This window comes from Gouania willdenowi, chromosome 1, assembly GCF_900634775.1.
Source record: "Gouania willdenowi chromosome 1, fGouWil2.1, whole genome shotgun sequence".
Classification (NCBI taxonomy): domain Eukaryota; kingdom Metazoa; phylum Chordata; class Actinopteri; order Blenniiformes; family Gobiesocidae; genus Gouania; species Gouania willdenowi.
Window position 1 is genome coordinate 34,620,191 of NC_041044.1, and position 21,920 is coordinate 34,642,110.

Consider the following 21,920-nt stretch of genomic DNA (forward strand, 5'->3'; position numbering starts at 1 on the left):
TCTGAGGGAGACTGACAGTTGGTGGTCGAAACATGTCAGGAGATCAAAGTTAAATTCCAGTTGTCTGAATAAATGAAACCTTGACTGTATTGAAAACAACAAACATGTACAAAAAGATTAATCTACATGTTGTAATACTGTCATATTTAGAAACTGCATAGCAATAAGGATCTGAAAAAGAGCTCTAATCTGGCAAGTAAAATACAGAGGAAACATAAATCATTGGGTAGATAATCAACTAATTCACTTGTTGAAATCTTAGTGCTTCCAAACACAAATCCAATAAAAATGAGCACATATTTGCAGGGTTTACATTTTTTTTCCATATTTAAATCACATGATGGCAGCCATTCTTAATCTCAAATTGCTGAAAAAACTAAATTTTTCAAAAATCCTGCAATTTTCCTAAATTTATTTCACAAAATTTACCCAATTAAATAAGAATTGGTTTTCCCCACCTATAATCTGCGACCCAATTTAGATCATATTTGTTTGGTATTTGGCCCCTGAACTAAGGGGCCACACTACACACTTAGTACCCTGTATAATGAACGTCAGTGTATAGACAGGGCTGCTCCTCAGCAGCTTAACTTGAGAGGCAGTGGTGTGGCTTGTGTTACTACATCTGTGTCGGGCCCCTTATCGGCCCCGGGGCAGGAAAACGAGACCAACCATGGCACCGCGTGGTGGACACAAAACCAGCAAACTGCAGGAGAGGAGATGGTGGAAGAGTGAGAGAGTTAGATGAGGAGATAGAGGAGGGAAGGACCAAGAAGAAGAAGAAGCGAAACATGATTAAAAACAGAACAGACACAATATTGTCACCTCATACCATGACAGCAGAAAAAAAAGCTATTAAAATCCGATCACACTCAGAGGGATTGAAAAAACCAAACTGATCTCGGCTCCTCAGTCCTCACTGAGTCCAGATGGAGTGCTTTTAGTCCCACTAAAACTTAGAACGATTCAACTAGTTCCCTACTAACTACAATACAGACAAGCCACACACCACACACACACCTGAAACAGATGTAAACCCAAAACAAAACTCAATTAAAAAACCCGACACTGCTGCATAGCCTGACTGAGATGTAAAGTTAACAGACCTGTAAGCCACACACTTGAATGCATCTGCCCACATGCTGTCACACCACCATGTTGGCAGCATAGTAGTACGCTAACATTGACAGGAGAGTGGCACAGTTGTACCTCTTTAAAACAAGGAGAATATCGTAAGTTATATTGAACAAGAGTAAGAAAAAAAAGAACCCCACTAACAAATGAAAACCTGACAAAAAGGACGAAGAAAAAGAATAAAAGAAAGAAAAACAACAAGAAGGAAAAAAAGCAGAAGAGGAAAAAGAAAAAGAAAAGAAAAAAAAAAAAGAAAAAGAAGAAAAAAAAGAAAAAGAAGAAAAAAAAAAGAAAAAAGAAAAAAAAGAAGAAGAAAAAAAGAAGAAAAAGAAAAGAAAAAAAGAAGAAGAAGAAGAAGAAAAAGAAGAAGAAAAGAAGAAAAAAAGAGAAAAGAAAAAGAAGGAAGAAAAAAGAAAAGAAAAAAAAAGAGAAAAAAGAGAAGAAGAAAAAAAAAAAAAAGAAGAAAAAAGAAAGAAAAAAAGAAAAAGAAGAAAAAGAAGAAAAAAGAAGAAAAAGAGAAGAAAAAAGAAGAAAAAAGAAGAAAAAAAGAAGAAAGAAGAAGAAGAAAGAAGAAAGAAAGAAGAAGAAAGAAGAAGAAGAAAAGAAGAAGAAGAAGAAGAAGAAGAAGAAGAAGAAGAAGAAGAAGAAGAAGAAGAAGAAAAAATGTGCCTTAAAGTGTCACGATACAAAACTATAAAATGTAAGTTAATTGAAGTTAAGGTCACTTAATGCTTGGATAATGTCGATCACTTACTGTATATACTTTATATGTAATTTATACCTGGAAGTGCAAAGAAACTAGGGCATATTTATGTTAAAACTGCTCTTTTTCCCGCCCAGAATCTGAGGCCCACTTGAGATCAAACCGGTCTGCTTTCAGTGCATGGTGAACCACATCTGGATTCGATTTCTACCTGTTTGTGCTGATACTTGCTCAAATAACTTGTGTCACCAAGCGTTACCACCAAGTTTTTTTTTTATCATTCTCAGTTTTTTTAAAGGGAAGACACATTTTAATCTCAATTTTGAAGGGCATGAACGCTAAAAGCATGAGAAGAAAGCCTCTAGATTGCTGGTTGTAAATGGTCCCTGCACAGCGCTGAGTATCAATGAGCAGACTTCATAAGTGATATGTGTTTGCATCAGTGATGGATGCGCATTCTCAAAGACTGGTTGATTTAGAGAGTCAGTTAAAAGCATTTGCCAGATGAAACAGCTGGTTCAGCTGTGAAGCAATTTGCTGTGTATTACTGTATGTCTACTGTTTGGTCCAGACTCTGGTGTAGTATGCAGGTGTAGTACGCACATCACCAGCACATGGTGCTTGATTGAAATTGGCACACCGTGGACTTTTTGACCTAAAGAGTTGACCCATATGAGTTATTTCAAATGATTCCTCAGGCCAATATACAGAGCTTGACATTATCAATGCTCCGAGAGGGGCTTCCCTCTTGAAATACTGACCATGTAAGTTTGGAGAGACGGACCGTCTTTGGTCAGGTCATGTGACCTGGAGAATGCCTGGAGAACATTTCACTTTACGGCAGTCACGTGACCACAGGCTCAGATCTACATAGTTCCCACATGACGTCACAAGATACGGGCATTTCCAGACCCGACGCCATTGTTGTGGGCAGCTGAAACAAGTCAGCCTCTGTTTACAGCCAAAAGAGCACAATATGGTAGTTTCGTGTTTGGTTAATGGTGCATTAATCGCTATGATAGTTCAGTTAAACGTGAATTTTTTAGTAAGGGAAGTCAGCAAGGCAGATCCGTAACTTTGGGATAAGGATTGGCTCTCAGGGCTGAGTTGGTCGGGCTGGGGTGCGAAGCGGGGCTGGGTTCGCGCCACGGCTGGAGGAGCAGCACCCTCCCTTGAACCAAGCAGCAGCCATGTTGAAACTCTCAGGTCAGTCTGATCCTGATCCGCAGAGATATTTGAGGAACACACACAGACAGACAGACAGACAGACAGACAGACAGACAGACAGACAGACAGACAGAGATTCCTTGCTTTTATAGAAAGAAGATGTAACATTGTCATTTATACGTTTCTAAAAATGTTTTAAAGTGTGCATCTAATTTTCAATCCATTTACGGAAAAAAAAAAAAGTTTATATTTTCCTTCAAAGAAATTAGCAAAGGGAGGGAACCATGCTGCGTGCAAACATATCAGTATTCATGTGTAATTTAATGATGGCAAATCAATACACAAGCACACAGAGAAATATCACACCACCACATCTCCACTGCTTCTATCAGTCAGAGCAGTCAATAGCAAAACTGTGACACATAACTCACAGCACCACTAACCCAGGAAGCAGACAAGCCACAAATTTACATGATTCACAACCTTAATAACTCGCCTTCCAGGATAAACCAAGATGTCCAGTGACATCTGTGATGTTCTGTGGGCTGAGAAATATTCCTTGTTCTATAAGCAGCTTTCTTTTCTTTTATTCAATGCATTATTACGGGTTTCTAAAAACATTCTGTTCATAAACTTTAAAAATATGCAGTACATTGCTCGCTGGCTTTAAGCAAAGTAGCGATTAATCATTTACTTTTTTCATATTTCACAAAACACGTGAATAGATTTAGCATCCAGCCCCATCCTTCAATTATTTATAAACTTACATCCCAATTACCAAGCAGAAACTCCCAGCCTATGGAACGTGAACAAAGAAATGTATTAAACAAGAACAATTAGAGCCTGTACAATAAAACAGTAAAATGAGCAGAACCTGAACTATAATTAGTTTTAGACTTGGTAAAATGATTCAAGAAAACAACAAATTGCAAGTGGAACTTTTTAAACATCACACATAAAATATCAATATGTACAACATTGCCACACTTCAGTTAATCATGATTAGAATGAACTGTAAACATGTCCATGTTAAGAGGGATTTTCTAGATGAATGGCTCTTTAAGTGCATATATGATGATAAAAATGCATATTGTGAACCTTTTTATAGAGTCTCATTACAAGATACAAGCATATTATATTATACAGGCATGCTATGCCTCGTTTACATGAGTTATGCAAACAAAACCTTTATAGCTTCATAAAAGAGTATTTATGAGCACTGACATCTCCCATTTTAATAGACGGTACACAAAAAAAAATGTGTTTCCAGCCTTTGTGCTTACACACAGACCAGGAAGCCATGAAATATCCGTAGAACAATATACAGTACATACCAGGACTCATAATAGAAGAATATACCAAAAATGCATTGCGGTAATGGTTGAAACAAAGGAGCAAGCGTGTCAGAAAACGGATGGATGGACATTGAGGTAAAGGTATGTCATGATTATTACTCAATGTATCGGTTTTCTCACAAAACACATGAATCCCATAACTTTCCACTACTATTATGGTCGACACTATCAAACGCTGAAATACATTTGTAACTAGATTAGGCGGTAAGACTATTCACACTTACATGAGGAAAAACTAAGTTAAGCACGATGTAAAAGCTTAGATTCCCTGAACGAGTTATTCCACTCTAGTTTGATACTGGGAGAGCATTTTTTTAATGTTCCTCCCTGGTATTTAAAGGGATGATAACTTAGTTACACAACTCTAAAAGTGGTGTGAAGATTCCAGAAGGCCAGTTACTTAAACTAAAAACCTTCATATTCCCTTTTTGATTATCAGTATTAAAAAAGGGGATATCTATTTAAAAGAAATCTTCTGCTTCATGAAGGGAAACTGAATGATAAAGGAAATAAATCAATACGTGTAGCCTTCGTTCTGTAGTTATCAAAATGCTGCTTGTCTGTAATAGTTTTTTTCTGTAATTCTGTTTAGGCTTGAAGTCAGTAAAACACAGTTTATTTGTTATTTTGATTTGGTTTTAAAATGGAAAAAAACAAAGAAAACGAAAGGTACACGGTTCCAGACTTTCATGTTTTAAGCTCATCACACAGAGGAGACCCACAGATGGGGGCGGACTTTTACTCCAGGACAAAAAAGGAGCAAAAACATAACAAGTCACATTACTGATGAACTGGTTAATTGAAACGTTATTAATACTTATATAAATCAACAAAAAAATAAAATAAATGGATGTTACAAAAAGCATGCACAAGATATGTGATTAAAGGAATCAGTAGTGGTGTAATGAGTTCACTGGTGCTCCTCGTGTCTTGTAATCAACTTCTGGGTGTGTTGACGGCTGCCGTTAGTGGCTCACGCTATTAAAACGTGCAAAATAAATATTTTGTCAAATCATAGAAGTTCAGGTGGGTTTTTCTGTAATTCTGTTCAGGTTTTAAATCAGTAAAACAAAATAACCACACTGTTTATTTGTCATTTTGATTTGGTTTAAAAAGGCTTAACCAAAGAACAAACGGCACACGGATTAAAATCCTTTATCAGTTGTTTTTTTCCACAAGCTTGGAGTAATTTTTTTTAAAACACGTTGTGTTTCATATGATAGCAAATAATATCTGTGGAAATTATTAACCTTCTCTAAGGGAGACACGAATCCCATTAAAAGTGTAAAGAAAATTCATGGGTGTTCTCCCTTCTATTAATTGGCTTTGTACACGAGAGGCACTTCTCTGGGGAGAGTGGTCAAGAGGCAGTGCGTTTGCGTGAAGGATGAGAATTGCTATTACACAATAGGGGATAAGCAGCAGGAGATACGATTATAATGAGCCATAATAAAACACAATGATGAGCAAAGAAGTACAGTCCAGCTGAAAACAGTCATAATTGACCCTCGGAATGAAATGAGGGATATATGTATACAATTGCCCATTCAAACAGTAAATAATGACAAATCAAATGTAAGAAGCAAAGAAGGGCTTTGAATGAAGAAAATCTGAACAATTTTCTTTAGAAGGGAGTAAGACGCCGCGGAGTATATAGTTTGAAATATTTTGGTGACACTTTACTTGAAGTTTTATACATAAGGCTGACATTATGCTTAGTGCTGTCAAGAGATTTAAAAAAAAAAATTGTGCGATTAATTAATCATGCTTTGTAATTAATTAATCTAATTAATCTATTTTTTAATCACACCTAAAAAATGCTGAGAAATGCCCTCAACTTGAGGTATTTTCATTTAATCTACATTATTGTGGCAGATCAAAACATTGATATATAACAAAGTGGCTTTATAAAGTCATGAATTGTTTTTTAACAGACTTGAACAGATGCAGGCGTAGTCATTTATATTCCGCTGTATTTGAGACGAGTCCCAAAGGTTGGGGTTACATCAAAAAAACAGCTGCTAAATATTTATTTATAAAGTATTAACAATGCATAAAGGTCCCTCGCAAAAAAGTCATTAATTCACTTCCATGATTAATATTTGAGCAGGTATCAGTAATTGGGGAAACAAAGAGATGTTCTTATTGAATTGCCTCTTGTATGAAATTTGCTATACAAACAAATTTGCCTTGTCTTGCCAAGTAGTTATAACGTAATGATTAGAAATATATATTTTGGATTTACATCTGAAAATGTATTTTTTTTTTGTTGTAATTTTGGGTAAAAATACAATATTGAAATTGTCCCGATAACATATACTAAAATTAGTTCCAAATAAACAGTAGGGCACATCTTCTGTACTTGACAGCTTTTATTTATTTATTTCTGAACAAAGTGTGTTATATCTCGTTATTATCATTAGTATTTAACAATTTGATATTCACCCTGTTTGTCTTCTAATAAAGTCAGTAAAAACTAGTTACCTGACAGTAGACATTAAAACAAATGCTGACAAAACCCTTTTTCACATGAAAAATAATAATAATAATAATAATAATAAAATAATAATAAAATAATCATCATCATCATCTAATATAAAACAAAACAAAACAAAAAAGAAAAAACCCTAAGTGCATTCCAGAAACCCTCACTACAGTCATATTTGTGCCCTAAACAAAAGGGAAGCTTTGTAACTTGGACCCACTACCAAATCAATGCATTTACTGTACTTACAGTAGAGCTAAGGCAGTGTGGGCAAAGTGTGCAGAATTTTATTATTAATCCGTCTTTTGGACAATTGGCTGAAACTCCAAACCCCCTACTCTCAAGTTATGATGAATAGTCACCACATCTAAACTCTAGTTATTGTAAAGTAGTAGTAGGCCTAAATATCAGTCCTAACATGATCTTCACTTTAAATTTCCCAGATTTTGTGACTAATTTCTATTAAATTAAAGGAAATATTATGTCATAATTTGAGGAAAACTGAAGGATTTTCTAAGAATTTTGAGTGTTTTTCAAATGTTTAACAATAAAAATGACTGCAATTGTGCGATATAAGAACCAGGAAAACTGTGAGCACCTGCAAATATTGTTGATTTTCATTTACTGTATACATTTTTACTTTCACCTGAATGTGCATTAGTTGTTGTTGGCAGACCACTGGGAGCCTGTTACTGGATTAATGAAGGAATTGCTCAGAGTGAAACTAGTGTAAGATTTTCTCCACTCACATCAGAGGGTTACTATACCAATATTGTGAGGTTGGTACTAGCATTAGGTCAGTTTCAAGGTTTCAGGGTGCAAAAACACTGCTTCTGTTTATTTGAACTTGACAGGAGCTGAAAGTCTGAATGTTAGTTGTGCATAGTGAACAGGTTAGCAGATGCTAACTGAGTGTGACCACTGTTCCCCCCACTGTCGAGACAGCTCTGCGTGTCAGGAAGGTCTGTGACTGTGTACCCGCTGATGGGAGAGTCTGTTTTGTTCCGGACAATGACTCGACAGTTTCAGTCAAGCACGTCAGTGGATTTACTATGACCTGACTTTATGACCAGCCACTCCTTGATTCTTGTCAAACCCTTCAACAGTGAACACTTTGGTCCCTGTGCAAAAACTCAGTCACATAGAGAAAAAAAGAAGAACTGACTTTAAATACCTAAAATACAACTAACTCTTCTTTTTTTAGTATCAGTAGATAGAACATGTATCAATAAAAGTAAGGGATAACATTTCAGCTTACTTTAATATCTTCATTTCTTCTTTTAGTTCATTTTTAGTTGTTGCGACTAAGGTTATTTTAAGTTGAGGTTTCGTTTATATTTAGATGGCCAGCATTCATCAGAGGAGTTCTGCTGATTGCCTTTGATGGTTCCTTTGAAGTTTCATTTGACTTCCATGTAATTAAAAAAGAAGACAAAATGAAACTCGCGGGCAAGTAAAGTGATTTCCAAACAATGCTCTGATCGATCGGAAACCGATTGTGATTAAAACTGTAGAGTCAGATTAATTCACAACTTGTTCAATTGATAGGGCATAAGTTAAGTTGTCTGTTAACCTAAAGAAAAGTTGGAAACTTTTTATATTAACATTTGGCATACAAGGATTTATTGAGTAATTAACTGAGTGGTCCTTGACAAAGGAGGAGCCTATGTGATTAGTAATTGGTACTCAGCTGGTACCACTTTCAGTGATCAGTAAAGGAATTTATTTTTATTTTTATTATAAATATTCAAAATCAAGCTGGTGATCAGATTGAATTAACACTTAAAGATATTTTACTGCTAAGATTATTCACCGTCCGATAACAAAATCCCTACTTTTAGCACAAAAGTCGACTTGAAACCTACTATTTGGGAAAACTCTACTCGCACCTTTTCTGAAATGCATGACCTGACCAGCCACCTAACCTTAAATAAGCCTTGGAGTAATTGATAACGTACAGTCTAAATAGGATTTGGTGAAGATGGGGCTAAACCCCAGCTAAGCTTGTAAACTCTGCAGGACAAGAAAAGCACAACATAGACCATCTTATAAGTCCTTGTAATAAGTGCAATTTCAGGCATCTATTTTCTCTGTAGAAAATGTGAAAAAAAAGTCTTTTGGGGTGAAAGTATAACAGTAAAATAAGATTATAAAGAACTAGAAATTTCAGATGAAATCTATTCTTGAACTTGTTTTAATTATTAGCCAAGACATTATGACCACTGGTGAGTAACGCTCATTTCCATTTAACCTTTTACTTATTATTCAGTAAGAACTATCAATAGGTCAACATTGGGTCCTTAAAGTTTGTGTTTTAGAGGCAGAAGAGACAGTTTTGAATAAGTTTTGAATATTGAGTGTGACACGGACTACACGGACTACCTCTTTTCTGGCTGGTGCTGGTCCTTAGGTCACCAATTACATTTGGCACCAGTTTTCCTCTGATGGTTTTAACTTCAGAACAAAAACCTTCACCCGAGAAGCAAGATAATTGGCAACCAAAAGCAATGTGACAAATGTCACTGGAGATCTTCAAAGTAAAAAAACACTTTTCACACAATTACAAAGTAGCCTCAGTTGCTCTATAACCACTGCCCTATTTTCTTGACCTGATGTCCACAGTAGAAGGTTATTGGAAAAGTGATAATCCTCACCAAAAAGAAAGAAAATAGTTATAATGATGATGAGAACCTGCAGCAGAAGCAAACACTGAGAAATATAGGAGGTCAAAATGTTAATATGGGGCGTGTAAGGTTAAGTTATTGTGAAATGATTTTCAGACCAAGGCAGACAAAAGAGAATCCAGGAGCATAAAACAGATTCAGAGAAACTCTGCTAGAAATAAAACCAGACAAGGCTCTATCTGAGAAAATACAAATAAACTCGCACAAACTCTTGCTGGGAAATGGACTGTTGATCCATCCACTGATTGTACAGAGTAAAATTATAGGAATAGGGGCTTTAAATGTGCAGTCTTACTGACATAGTGACTGAGCAAAAAGAACCAATCAGAGCCAGGATTGTGTTTGATTGGCTGTCTGACAGCTGTTGCTCACAGACTCCACCCCTTTCCCGGGCTGGAGCACCGTCTTTTTTACAGTGTATGGTCTGGAGGAGTAGAAGATGAAATTGGTGACTTTTATGCTTGAAAGGCAATTACTGCTGCTTGATTTACATGATGTTTGATTTGTAATTGTTACACTAGAACTCTGTAGTGCATGTCTTGTTCATGTGTGTGTGTGCAGCAGCCTCAGTGTGGCTGCTGTAAGTGACACTGTGTTGTTGCTGCTGCTGAGGTGTGCGCACATAGAGAGAGAAAAGCGCTGCAGTAATATGCTTTTAACAGATCATGTTATATTATTGTGATGTTGCTGTCGGACTAACGTTAGCTTGTTAGCTCCTCTGAGGGAGGGACTTTAGAAAGTTTGGAGGCAGGGCAAGAAAGCAGCGGGGAGGAGGGAGCAGCGGACTGCACCTTTAACCACCTTTAACGTGAGTTCCCTTTATGTTGCCAAAGCTTGAAGAAGTATTATCAACAATGAAGGAAATGAAAATATAAATCTTAACCTTGATTAAAGAATTAAAGACTAACTAAACTCCAAAACCACTTATTTCTGCTGAATACAAATGTATTTGGGTATGAAGTAGTGCTGTTGATTGATCCTGGTCAAACTCTCAACAATTTAGTCAAAGTATTTCAATTTGGTGTATTTTGTTGTAAAATGTCAAAGTGACTGCCCTCTATGGGTTCAAACCTGGCTATTACAATTGATTTTAGCTATTGGCTAAGAACAGGAACATGTGACATTTTGGGACAATCTTGCATCACAAACAAGCACTGTTAGCCCCGCCCCTTTTATAAAAACTAGCCCCTGTGGGCTCTACAATCTGTGGTGAGTAGGTTGGATTGAGAGAAGAGTGAATAGAGAGGTATATTGGGTAATGAGTAGCTAGTTAACATAGCATAGATTTATTAGTGGAGATTTTATAGTATGGACTCGGCGTGTCTTAACTGCACAAGGAGCCCTGCCCAGAATCAAGGCATTTTTGGAATTTCCCTCCTAGTGGCAAGTCAGGAGAAAGCAGGGGTTAGTTACTATTTAACTAAATGATGATTGCTTATATGAACACTTTTTTTTTTCTTACACTATGTCAGTGTTTCTCAAATGGGGGTATGTGTACTCCTAGGGGTGCGTGATGGCACAATTAAATGTCAGTCTTGGTCCCACCCCATGACCAAAAGCTCATGTGGCCTGATACATTACAATAAAAACCTGTGGAAACAATATTATCTGAAAAATGTTTTGAAAGCCTAAAATTAAAGCTTGCCTTGTTCCAGAATAATGGCATTAGAATTGGTTATTAATTCTTTCCATTGTGATGTCATGAATCCAGGTTTGCTGTTGGTGCCTAGTTACTATTACCAGAATGCTGGAGTGGAAGTGATATTCACAACAGGACCTCCGTTTTAACAGTCCATTTATTTAGCGAGCCTCTCCGTTTCGTGCAATTGTAGCTTGATAGAGTCAGAACAACCTAACATCTCTCGATTTTTATTTAATACAAGGAGAACAAAAAAACAAATGAAAAGTAGGCTCCAGCAAAGTTAAATTTGTCTTTGGAAAAGTCTTCAGGAAGACAGTGTCCAAAGGCAACTGTCATTCTGAAAAACTCCTAATTCTAGAAACCATGTCTTGAGGAAAAGTAAAGTCATTATTATTCATTTCTAATTCATTTACACTAAAGATAGATCTTTGGCTCTTTTGTTCTGCTGTTTTTTTTATAAAATGGTAGAAAGGACATTCAAAACTTTTTCTTTTAGATAACCTCCAAGAATAGGTTATCTTCCTTACTCAAGGAGGGCATTCTATTATCGTTATTTATAAAATTTTAGGGGTGTAACAATTAATCGTAAGGCAGTTAATAATCGATTCATAGGTATCACGGTTCACATCGACTTTTTTTAAAAAATATATATTTATCCTTCTCTTGTCCAAAAGTGTAGGCTGCGGGCATAATCTGCTACTACTTTCTTTCTGGCTGCCTTCTACTCCTAAACATGTTCATAAATGATTCCTTACCCCTTTAGCACAAAAAGAATATCTGTAATATTACGTGAATATCTGTAAAAGTCAGGTTTTTCAAATAGCTCTGTCTGCTAGTGCATAGCATCTCTTCTTCACTGCAAGAATATCTGTATGCCAAACGGCCACGGGATTCCCAGCGCCCTCTGTTGGTCCAAACAAATATCTGATGTTTTTTTTTTTTAAAGTCTAATTGTTAAGGCACAAAAAACAGTTTTAGTTGCACTTTTAAAAAGAAAAATTACTATTATGCAGTTTTGCATTGTTTACTCTAGAACCAGAATTTAAATTAATAGGCTTCTTCTTCTTCATTTGTATCATTCCTTTAATTATTTTATTCAAGATTTATTTTTAGTTATATTGCATTGTTTTGAATATTTTATCAAGGGATTCTTTTGACAATGAAAAATAAAAGGAAAATAGTACAGTATTTTCAAGTTTTTTCCCCCACAAAAAAAGGAATATTTTTCAGTCATCATTTGTCTACAGTCCCATATTGTAAAATAAATCGTGAGAGAATCATATCTTGAACCCAGTATCGTGAATCGAATTGTATCGGATCCCTAGATGACATTTATTTGTTTGTTTGTCTGTTAGCAGGAACACGTCTAAGTACTTAACCGATTTTCATAATTTTTTTAACCAAAAATAGACCTAACACGATAAAAGATAGTGATACAATTACTGTACATTTTTGTGGGAATCTGGAGAACAATATTTGGCACTTGATGGAGGTTTGTGCACTCCAAGTGCACTTGTTTGAAAATGCCACCTTAATCCTGTCCTTGTTGGAATAAAGGAGTTTCATTTAGTTCCAGCAAAAGAAAACAAGTCGTAAATGATTAGTCGGTTCATCTTAGCGCAAAAAATGTTATGAGTAAAGCAAAAAAAAAAAAATTGTCCTATGAGTCAAGTCAAGGATCTTTCTCAGTGAGTCAAATGATCAAGTGGGCACACTAACCACAGGGTGAAACATGCAAGGAGTGTATTTACACTAAGGCAGTGGGAGTTATTAGTGTAAGTCTCTCTAATGGAATACCAGCACTGCTTCTGGAGTGGAAAATACTGAAACTGGTTTTCATATAAAGTGTATGCATAACCCCCAATTTGCATCACATCCAAAACTGCAGCGCTGATTAAAGTCAAAAAGTGCCAATTTCCACTGCATAGGAATCTGCTCCAGCACAGCTCTGTAACTGCTCCAGCATGCCGGAGCCCTCTGTAGCAAATACGCAGAACTTCTATCTTTACTGGACGCCGGAACTGTGCTGCAGCAATTTGACAAAGATAAGCCCGTGCGGGACAGGAAGTAGTGCATAAACACAGAATAAAATATCTGGTTTATTTTCAAAATAAAATACTCTGTGTTCAAGGTGGATCATAATTCCATCCATTGACCGAGGTAACCCCAGGCAGAGGAAAGCACCGACTTTCCGCTGACCCATTTCGGACTCTAGCTGAAAACCGAGCACATGTTCGACCTGTCCGCTGATACCACATTTTCGACAAAATAAATACTTTTTTTCGGCCCAAAAATGATGCGTTTTGGCTCTAGCAGGCACAATTCGGAATCTACCCAAAAACCAAGCGTATATTTGGACTCAAGGGGGACCAGACCTTTCCGTTGATACTACGTTTGGCACGATCTGAGCACTTCTAAAATCGTATTTTACGTATAAATACTGCACTTATCCATGGTTGAATCACATATATATATATCGCACAATTACACATTAATTAGTGGGAGTCCTTGCTGCAACAGATACGCAGCAAAACCGGAGGCGGTGGGGATTGCCGGACAGCAGATAGCGCTGCAGTTACGCAGCGAAGCAGTTTCGGAGCAGATACGCATCCAGTAGAAATTGGTGTTAGTATTGTATTGGGATGCCTGCATGTATTTTTGTTGGAATGATCAACAACAAAAGTTATGTGTCTTGTAAGATGAAAAATAAAAAAAAGAACTTAAAAACTACATTTTATTTAATGGAGACAAGAACTAAAACTGTCATCCAAACAATTTAAGTTCCTTTGTGCATAAATACATATCCTGCTGAAAGGAACTTATTCCATGAGTCATTTAGAGCAGTGATTCCCAAACTTTTTTGGCTGAAGTATCCCCTTTGTCCAACTAGGACTACAACATTTTGCTCAAAATAAATGAAAAAATAACTATAGAGCATAAAATACATTTTAAAGAATCTCAATATGTAAATAAGTGGAATTAAACAGTATTTAGTGCCTCCTGAATAGATTTATTTCTATAGTTTTGATCTTTTCCGGTCACTTTCTCTTGATGTGGGACCAAGTCTGACTCTTTTCAGTTCATATTCTAGCCAAGATCATTTCCTTCATCATTATTATAATTTGATATCATTTTATCTAAAAATAAACATGATAAATCCCTACAATTTAATGTATTAATTTGTTAATTTTCCACTCTCTTTTTCTCAAGTACCCCCCTGTAGTGCCATCACGTACCCCTAGACCATTTGAGAAACACTGATTTATTTTAACGAATTTCAGAAACATGGGAGCTTTGAAATAGAAAGTCAGAAATGAACACTGAAGAAGCTGCCAGCTCAGTAGCAACCCATTTCCTTTTGCTGATGGCTAAATCACTGTCTCCAGCTGAGTTACAGCTCCAAATGGAGCCAAATACATCGATCTCCAATAATATCCCTGCGGTTCCTGGCAATGCACTTGGAGATAAATTATACATGGTGACAGAACAGGCTAATAAACGGAAAACATTGGCACGATTTTGGATATAAATAGTTATTCAGTGGCTCTATTTTAGGATGTCATTATTTCCAACACCCACGAAATATATGAAGTCATTTCAATTCTCTCACCAAGGCCAAAATGAAGGAATAAAACTGGCATAAAAGCAAAAAACAATTGGTTTCAGCTTATATTAGACATGATATATTTAAGTCTCATTTTAAAAAATCTACTATATACAGAAAAATACCCTTCCTTATCTTTAGCAGTTTCTAGTGTGCACACATGCTTGATAATTAAATAACATACTATTTTAATTTTATTTTGAACATGTAAAAAAACAATTTCCATGCTCAAAAAATAGAAGGAAGAATTCTAAGCTTAATGAATCCCTCACCCTGTTCTATTAATTCATATGCCTATATATTTCAATTATTACTACTGAATAATAATAGAAATACTACTAATAATAACAACAACAAAAATAATTAGTGATGCACCGAAATTCTGGCCACCAAATATTTTCGTCCGAAAGCACTTTGGGGCGATTTTCGGCAGAAAATATTAGTATTATTTAATGTAAGAGTGGGGACAAGTTAAACATTTACTTTATGTAATTTTATATTGTGCATTGTTGGAATGTCAGTGCTAAATAAACATTTTCATATTTTAAATTGATTTATTCTTTGAAGCATTAATATTGATGTATATGCAATGTTTTCATTTTAGTGAGGTTAGTAGCATTCACAGCCATAAATGCAATGGGAATTTGCACAATAATTTATTTCGGTGTTTCGGTTTTCGGCCAGTTAGCAATGTAGAAGCTATAAATAATCTTGGTAAATCTCTTGCCGTGGTGGAAGACACACTGAATCGTGACAAGCGGTGGTTATGTTTATGGCTGAGGAGAGTACGGTAAGTTTTGTTTGTTTTTCAGAGGTTGTAAAAACACTGAACTGTAAGTGACAACTTACATCTGAGGTTCACACGCTCGAGAGACATTCTAATACAAATTGATTCCCAACATGTTCTCTTCACCAGAGTCCTGCTTTATTGGTAGTGAATTAACCCTCAATCAACTAATGTTATTCAAAGAGTTAGCAGCTCTAATTACAAAATATAATGTGCTCGGTATATAGAAAAAGCAGCAGTTCAAAATACTTTTTTTCCTAAATATGTTTTCCTCATATTCTTATTTATTTTATTTTTTTTAACAAAGAACAGCTTGACATGACACATACAACTCTTTTTGAAAGTACTATCTTGATCAAATTAGGTCAATCTAAAGCAGGGGTGTCAAACTAATTTTAGTTTAAGCTTAAAGTCTGTGTAAAGCAAATTCTGACATTTTCTTCGAAACACATTACACAGGTCATAAATGATGTATTCCTTAAAACATGTAAAAAGCCATTCAACCATGTATCATTTAATTATGGAGCTTGGCTTCACAAACTGTGTTTCAAATTTCTGTGTTCAGGATTTAATGGGCGGGTCAGAAATCATAGCCGCGTTACGTAACGGAGCCATCATTAGCATAAACCCGACCCTGCTGCTGAAGCACACCAAACTTCTCATTTTTAACTAAAAATAAACATAAAACCCCATATGAATATATATATATATATTGAATGCTTTCATTTGTTAATTTTCCTCTCTCTCACTCTCTCTTTCTCAAGTACCTCCTGTAGTGCAGTCGCGTACCCCCATTTGAGAAACACTGCTCTAAAGGACCGGATTTGGCCCCCAGGCCTCGAATTTGACACAGGTGATCTAAAGGAACATCTGCATTAATATAATGCAACTGCAACCCTAGAATAGATACAGTACATGGGATCTATGAAAGGTCGGTGAACTCAAATTAATACCATCTTCACTGCCACAACCTTTTACCATCACAGTTCAAGCAAACAAACTGTTCTGCTTTTAAGTATAATAAACTTCTTTAAATCATCAATGTGTGATGAACTATTGAGCTGCAGCCTTTGAGTAAAAGAAACGCTAACCTTGTGCTGTCTAAGTGATACAAAATCCACCTTTTACAAGACAGTAAATGACATCTTTCGATCTTGTCGCTCACTGGCTCATAGATTTTCTTTCTTTGAATGACTTCCTACAGAGAAAGAACGTTGCTAAAAAAAAAAAAGGAACACTGCAAAAAAAAAGCTGCTTGTTGGAAGATGATTTGATTTGAATTAAATTAAATCAAATCAGGGGCTTTTGCCTTTATTTATTGTCACACGTGTTTACATGTATGTTTATTTAGTCACCATAATACAATTATTGTCAAACTATCCAAATGTTTACACATATTATTCCATAATCCATTGCCTCCAGTTTTGAGGGCAAATTACATACAATGTATGTGATGTATGGATACACAATGAGGGCTCTTAGCTAGGTTGGGGTCAATTATAATTGTAAATGTCTAATTGATAATTGGTTACAAATATGGCATAATTATATTTGTAATTGTAATTTTTTAAATATTTTGCTTACTACATTGTAATTGAGTTCAGATAATTTACTTCGTTATTGTAATTACCATTAAAATTCTATAACAATTGTCAATTCATATCAAGCATTCTCACATTTTACCACTTAAAAAATAATATTAAAACCTATATCTTCATTGATTAGGAAGCCTAACCACCAATAAATAGGAAAGAAATTAGATAATCGATATTTTTTTTGGTGTATTTTACAGCTGATTTAGGATCCGTTATCATAAGAGATGCTAACAGAAAGCTAACACAAGAGGAAGGTTAACTTTTATTAGGTTATTTATTTCAGGCTCACTAATTGTGATTAATTGTAATTTCATTTTATAGTAATTGAGAACGTAACTGTAGTTGACATTCTGAAGAGAAAAGAATAATTATAATTTAATTGGAGTTGGAAAAAAATGCTGGTAACTGTAATCATAATTGAACATGGGTAATTAAAAATGTAATTGATCCCAACGCTGGCTCTTAGTATAACCGAGCGTGCACAACGCTGCTGGTCCAACTTACATTGTCTGCTTTAGATGACATAGAAACAACAAGGTTTGTTTTCATTTCACGCTTGAAAGCAATCAAACATCTACAGGTGGTGACACCATGAAAAGCCACTGTTTTCCCAAGTCAGCCGAATGATTCATTAATGCACCTCAGTGAGCAGACATAACCACAGCAGTAATTCCTATTTCTTTCCACAACCCATGCACTCAGAAATGGACAAGAAGAGCACAAAGTGAACAGGTCAAGATTAAAGAGACATACCTGTGACCTGTAACTAACAACATTAAAGGCGGTGGTATTATCACACAATTAAAGCTGCTACAACGATTATTGTTTTGATTAGACAGAAATTATAGAGTGAATCATAGTTCAATGAATGGAACATAATTGAATCCAAGAAGAAAGGAAACAAAGGTTTGTGGAAACCGATGCATAGAAGTGTTCAAGGTTTGATGTTGAGCGAATCACTGTCTGAAGAAAAACACAAAATAATGGGAAGAATTTAGTAAAAACACTTCTATGTATCTTTTTTACAGGACTCCATATCCCACAATGCAATGCGTGGAAATGTCAAGTGTTTATGGTGGCGATGAAAGTGGCAATGTTGACCTTTTTCCTTTCTTTTTGTAATAAATGATGTTCAATGAATTGATCTATGAGGCATACACTATGATTTATCTAATCATCTTGAATTTGAAAACGTAGCTGACAATTAGCACCACTGACCCTTAAAATTGGCATTTCCAGACTTGGTATGCCAAAGTTGGCATGTTCAATTACAACTCAATTATGATTACAGTGACCAGCATTTACAATATTTTTTTATTCTCAAAGTGAACAACGATTAAGTTCATAATTTCTCAATTACAATTAATCACAATTACTGAGCCTTTAGTAAATAAGTCCATAAAATATGACCTTCCTCTTGTGTTAGCATCTCTTATGAGGTCCTAAATAAGCAGTGAAATATACTAAAAACACATATCTATCATCTAATTTCTTTCCTATGTATTGGTTATCATGTTAGGCTTCCTAATCAATGAAAATATAGGTTTTAATATTCATGGTGTGGGCATCTGAGCCTTTTTTGTGTCGTACTATACCCCTGGATTTAATTTTTGGTAAAATAGTAAAATGTGTGCAAGCTTGATATGAAACATATTTTAATAAATCTACATATGTGTAGAACTGCACATAGAACTGTGACATGGTTGCCCATATTTGCGTTAAATTATAATTGACATTTTTTATAGAATTTTCATGGCATTTACAATAACAAAGTCAATTATCTGAACTCAAATGCAATTTAATTACGATTATGAAAGCTGCAGATATTTAAAATTACAAATATACTTATGCCATAATTGTAATTAATTATCAATTACAATTATAATTGGCCACACCCCTGACAGACAACCTGTCCAGGAAACCTTAGCCTAGGCTCAAGTGCCGTATTAGGTACTAGAATAGAATAGAATAGAATAGAATACACTAAGTATTCATAGAAGATAGATAAGTGAAAACTAAAGAAATAAAATACTGTAGTATTTTCTCTATCAACTAAAATTAGGTAATGAAGAGAGGTCCAGAAACTGGTTACACATATTTTGGCATCACCACATTGCCACATGAGCCTGGTTCAGTCTTGACTGGTTCAGATAGTCTTTCCTCTGTTTCATCAGCTCCTGAGGAAACAGCTCTGGTCAGCTGATAAAAACTAACACTGCTTATTGTGGGTCTTATAGCCAACAGAAAGACATGGCATTGCTCTCCACAGCTCCTCACTGAGTGGGCCTACTGTGTGTGTGGGTGGTTGTATGTGAATATCGAGGGAGGTGCACACCACAGACAGGCTGGCAGTCTTCCAAGATATCACTTCACCATTACTGCCTCTTACATAACCATTTTTTTTTTCCCAAATCCTCATTTCCTGTTGTTCATTTGTTTTTTGTTCCTGGCGATTTTTCTTTCTTCTGTTTAATACCCTGTCTTTTCTTATAACTGGTTATGGGGTAATCTCCATTATACCACTGGACTTGTTAACGCAAGAAAGGAACAATGACTGTTGCAGCACGCAACGCAATACCAAGTTAGCAAGCGCTCTAACAGCTGTGGTTTTGATGAATTGCATTAGTGCGCAGAAGTGAAAACGTGCACAGCTATGAAACTGTCTCACACTGAGTCACTGAAACAAACCACAATGTTGTGAAACATAGATGGACCACAGAAAGCTGGTCTACCTATGCTGTATGATTACAGTTCATGCAATGCAACACATTAAACAGCATTATATGTATGTTTGTACTTGTAATCAAAGGGAAAACCATAGAAATAATACAAATCTAAACTATCTATAGCAGGGGTGCCCAAATACTTTTCATTGAAGGGCTAAAGATGTATTGCAGTGGAGGGCCGCGGGCCAAAACAAAACATTCATGTTGCAGTGCATGAAATTAAATATGCCAATAACATCACTGTGGAAAATAAACACTTAAAGTAGTTTGAGATTAAAGAACACTTTTCTTTATAGTGCTTCGTGGCATAAAATTATGAAACATCTAAATGTCTTCAAAATATTTTGTGAAATTTAAATTCAACAAAATAGGACACAAAATACCCCACCTACTGTATATGATCAAAACACTACATTTACCCTGCCTTGAACATTCCTTTAAAACTCGAGAAAAATAAAGAACTTGGACATCAGCTTTAGATTAAAAAACAAAATCACTCTACAGTATTACATTATTTTTTACATTAAAAACAACGGGCCAAAACTGGATGTCCCTTTCTGATCTATAACATCAGTTATAATTTCATCTATTTAACATTAAACATATTTGGTTTTTTTAATACATTTTATTTTTTGCCACATACAACATAAACACAGAGACAATTACAGAAAAAATGCAGACAAGTTAGACAGTATTTACAAATCTTATACATTATTATACCGTAAGTGTGTGTGTGTGTGTCTGTGATATTATTATATTATATAATAATTATGACAATGGTAATGTGCTATTGGGGGGTGAGGGGGGAAGACAATAACAAGTAAACAATAGACAAATATGTGGGGGAAAGCAAGGATACCCACATATATATAAATATATATATACATACAAAATAGATATAATAAAAATTGAGAGCAGAGGGGGAAAAAGGAGAACAAACTAAACCTAAACATTTAAACATATTTGGATGACGGGATGTATTTTTGTGTTATTAGAAGCATCTGCAGATGGAAAGGCAGCATGAAATTGTTGCCTAAAAAGCTTTTATTAACAAACCAATTGAATTAGAGTTTGGCCACATTCAACAAATGGCAGTTCAAAGATGGGGATGAATGAGCTAAGCAATATGATCCCTATGTGTAAGTGTGTGTGCGCATTGTCTCATCCATCATTTCAGCTCTGTCGGACGTTGACAACAACAGCAGGATTGCACTGTGGTGTGAATCCGACAATAACTTCCTGCCTCGAGAAACACACAGCCAATAAAAGGAAAGCAGGAAGAAGGAAATTGCAGCCAAGGAAGTTGTGACTGATTAGATGTCAGGGAATGGGTGTGTTCCGGTACTCCTACTTCAGAAAATCCAACTATGGAAAGCTGCAGTGCAGGGACAAGGGGTTGGCTTAAAGCAAATAAATGACATATGCTAGTAGAATATCTGAGAGAGTCAGGCAAGGCTTAGGCTTAGGCTTAGGCTTAGTGTAGTGGTTCTGGTCTGAATAAGTTGAGGGAAAGGTAAAAGACACAGGGGTGTCAAACTCAGTCTTGTTCAGTAGGTTGCAGAGGTGGAGAATCGAACCATTTTAACATTGGTGGTACTTTGCATTTCCATGTATACATTTTATAACAGTCACTGTTAGGGCTGGGCAAAAAATCAATTTAGTCGATTAATCGAATTTGTAAGGCAAGGCAAGGCAAGGCAAATTTATTTGTATAGCGCATTTCATACTCAAGGCAACTCAATGTGCTTTACATGATAAAACATTCAATTGTTTAAAATCAATAAGAACATTTAAAATCATCAGTAAAATCAATTAAAATCATCAGTAAAATCATCATGACATCAACAACATGACTAAAAATCTCTCTCTCAATCATATGCAGTAGAGAAAAAAAGTGCCTTTAACTTTGATTTAAAAATGTTCACATTGGATGCTGACTTCAGCTCTGCTGGCAGTTTGTTCCACTTCTTTGCAGCATAACAACTAAAAGCAGAATCACCATGTTTACTGTGAGCTCTGGGCTCCACTATCTGACCTG

At 35.6% G+C, this 21,920-nt stretch overlaps 1 protein-coding gene across 2 annotated transcripts in view; it reads right to left on the minus strand.

Moving 5' to 3' along the window:
* The window catches only part of prkcaa (protein kinase C, alpha, a), a 177,474-nt gene that overhangs the window by 113,558 nt on the left and 41,996 nt on the right, over window positions 1-21,920 (minus strand). For both annotated transcript variants that reach the window (XM_028463973.1, XM_028463883.1), the window contains exon 3: window positions 624-706. In XM_028463973.1, the coding sequence (XP_028319774.1) occupies window positions 624-706 (83 nt within the window). The remainder of the gene's footprint in view (window positions 1-623; window positions 707-21,920) is intronic.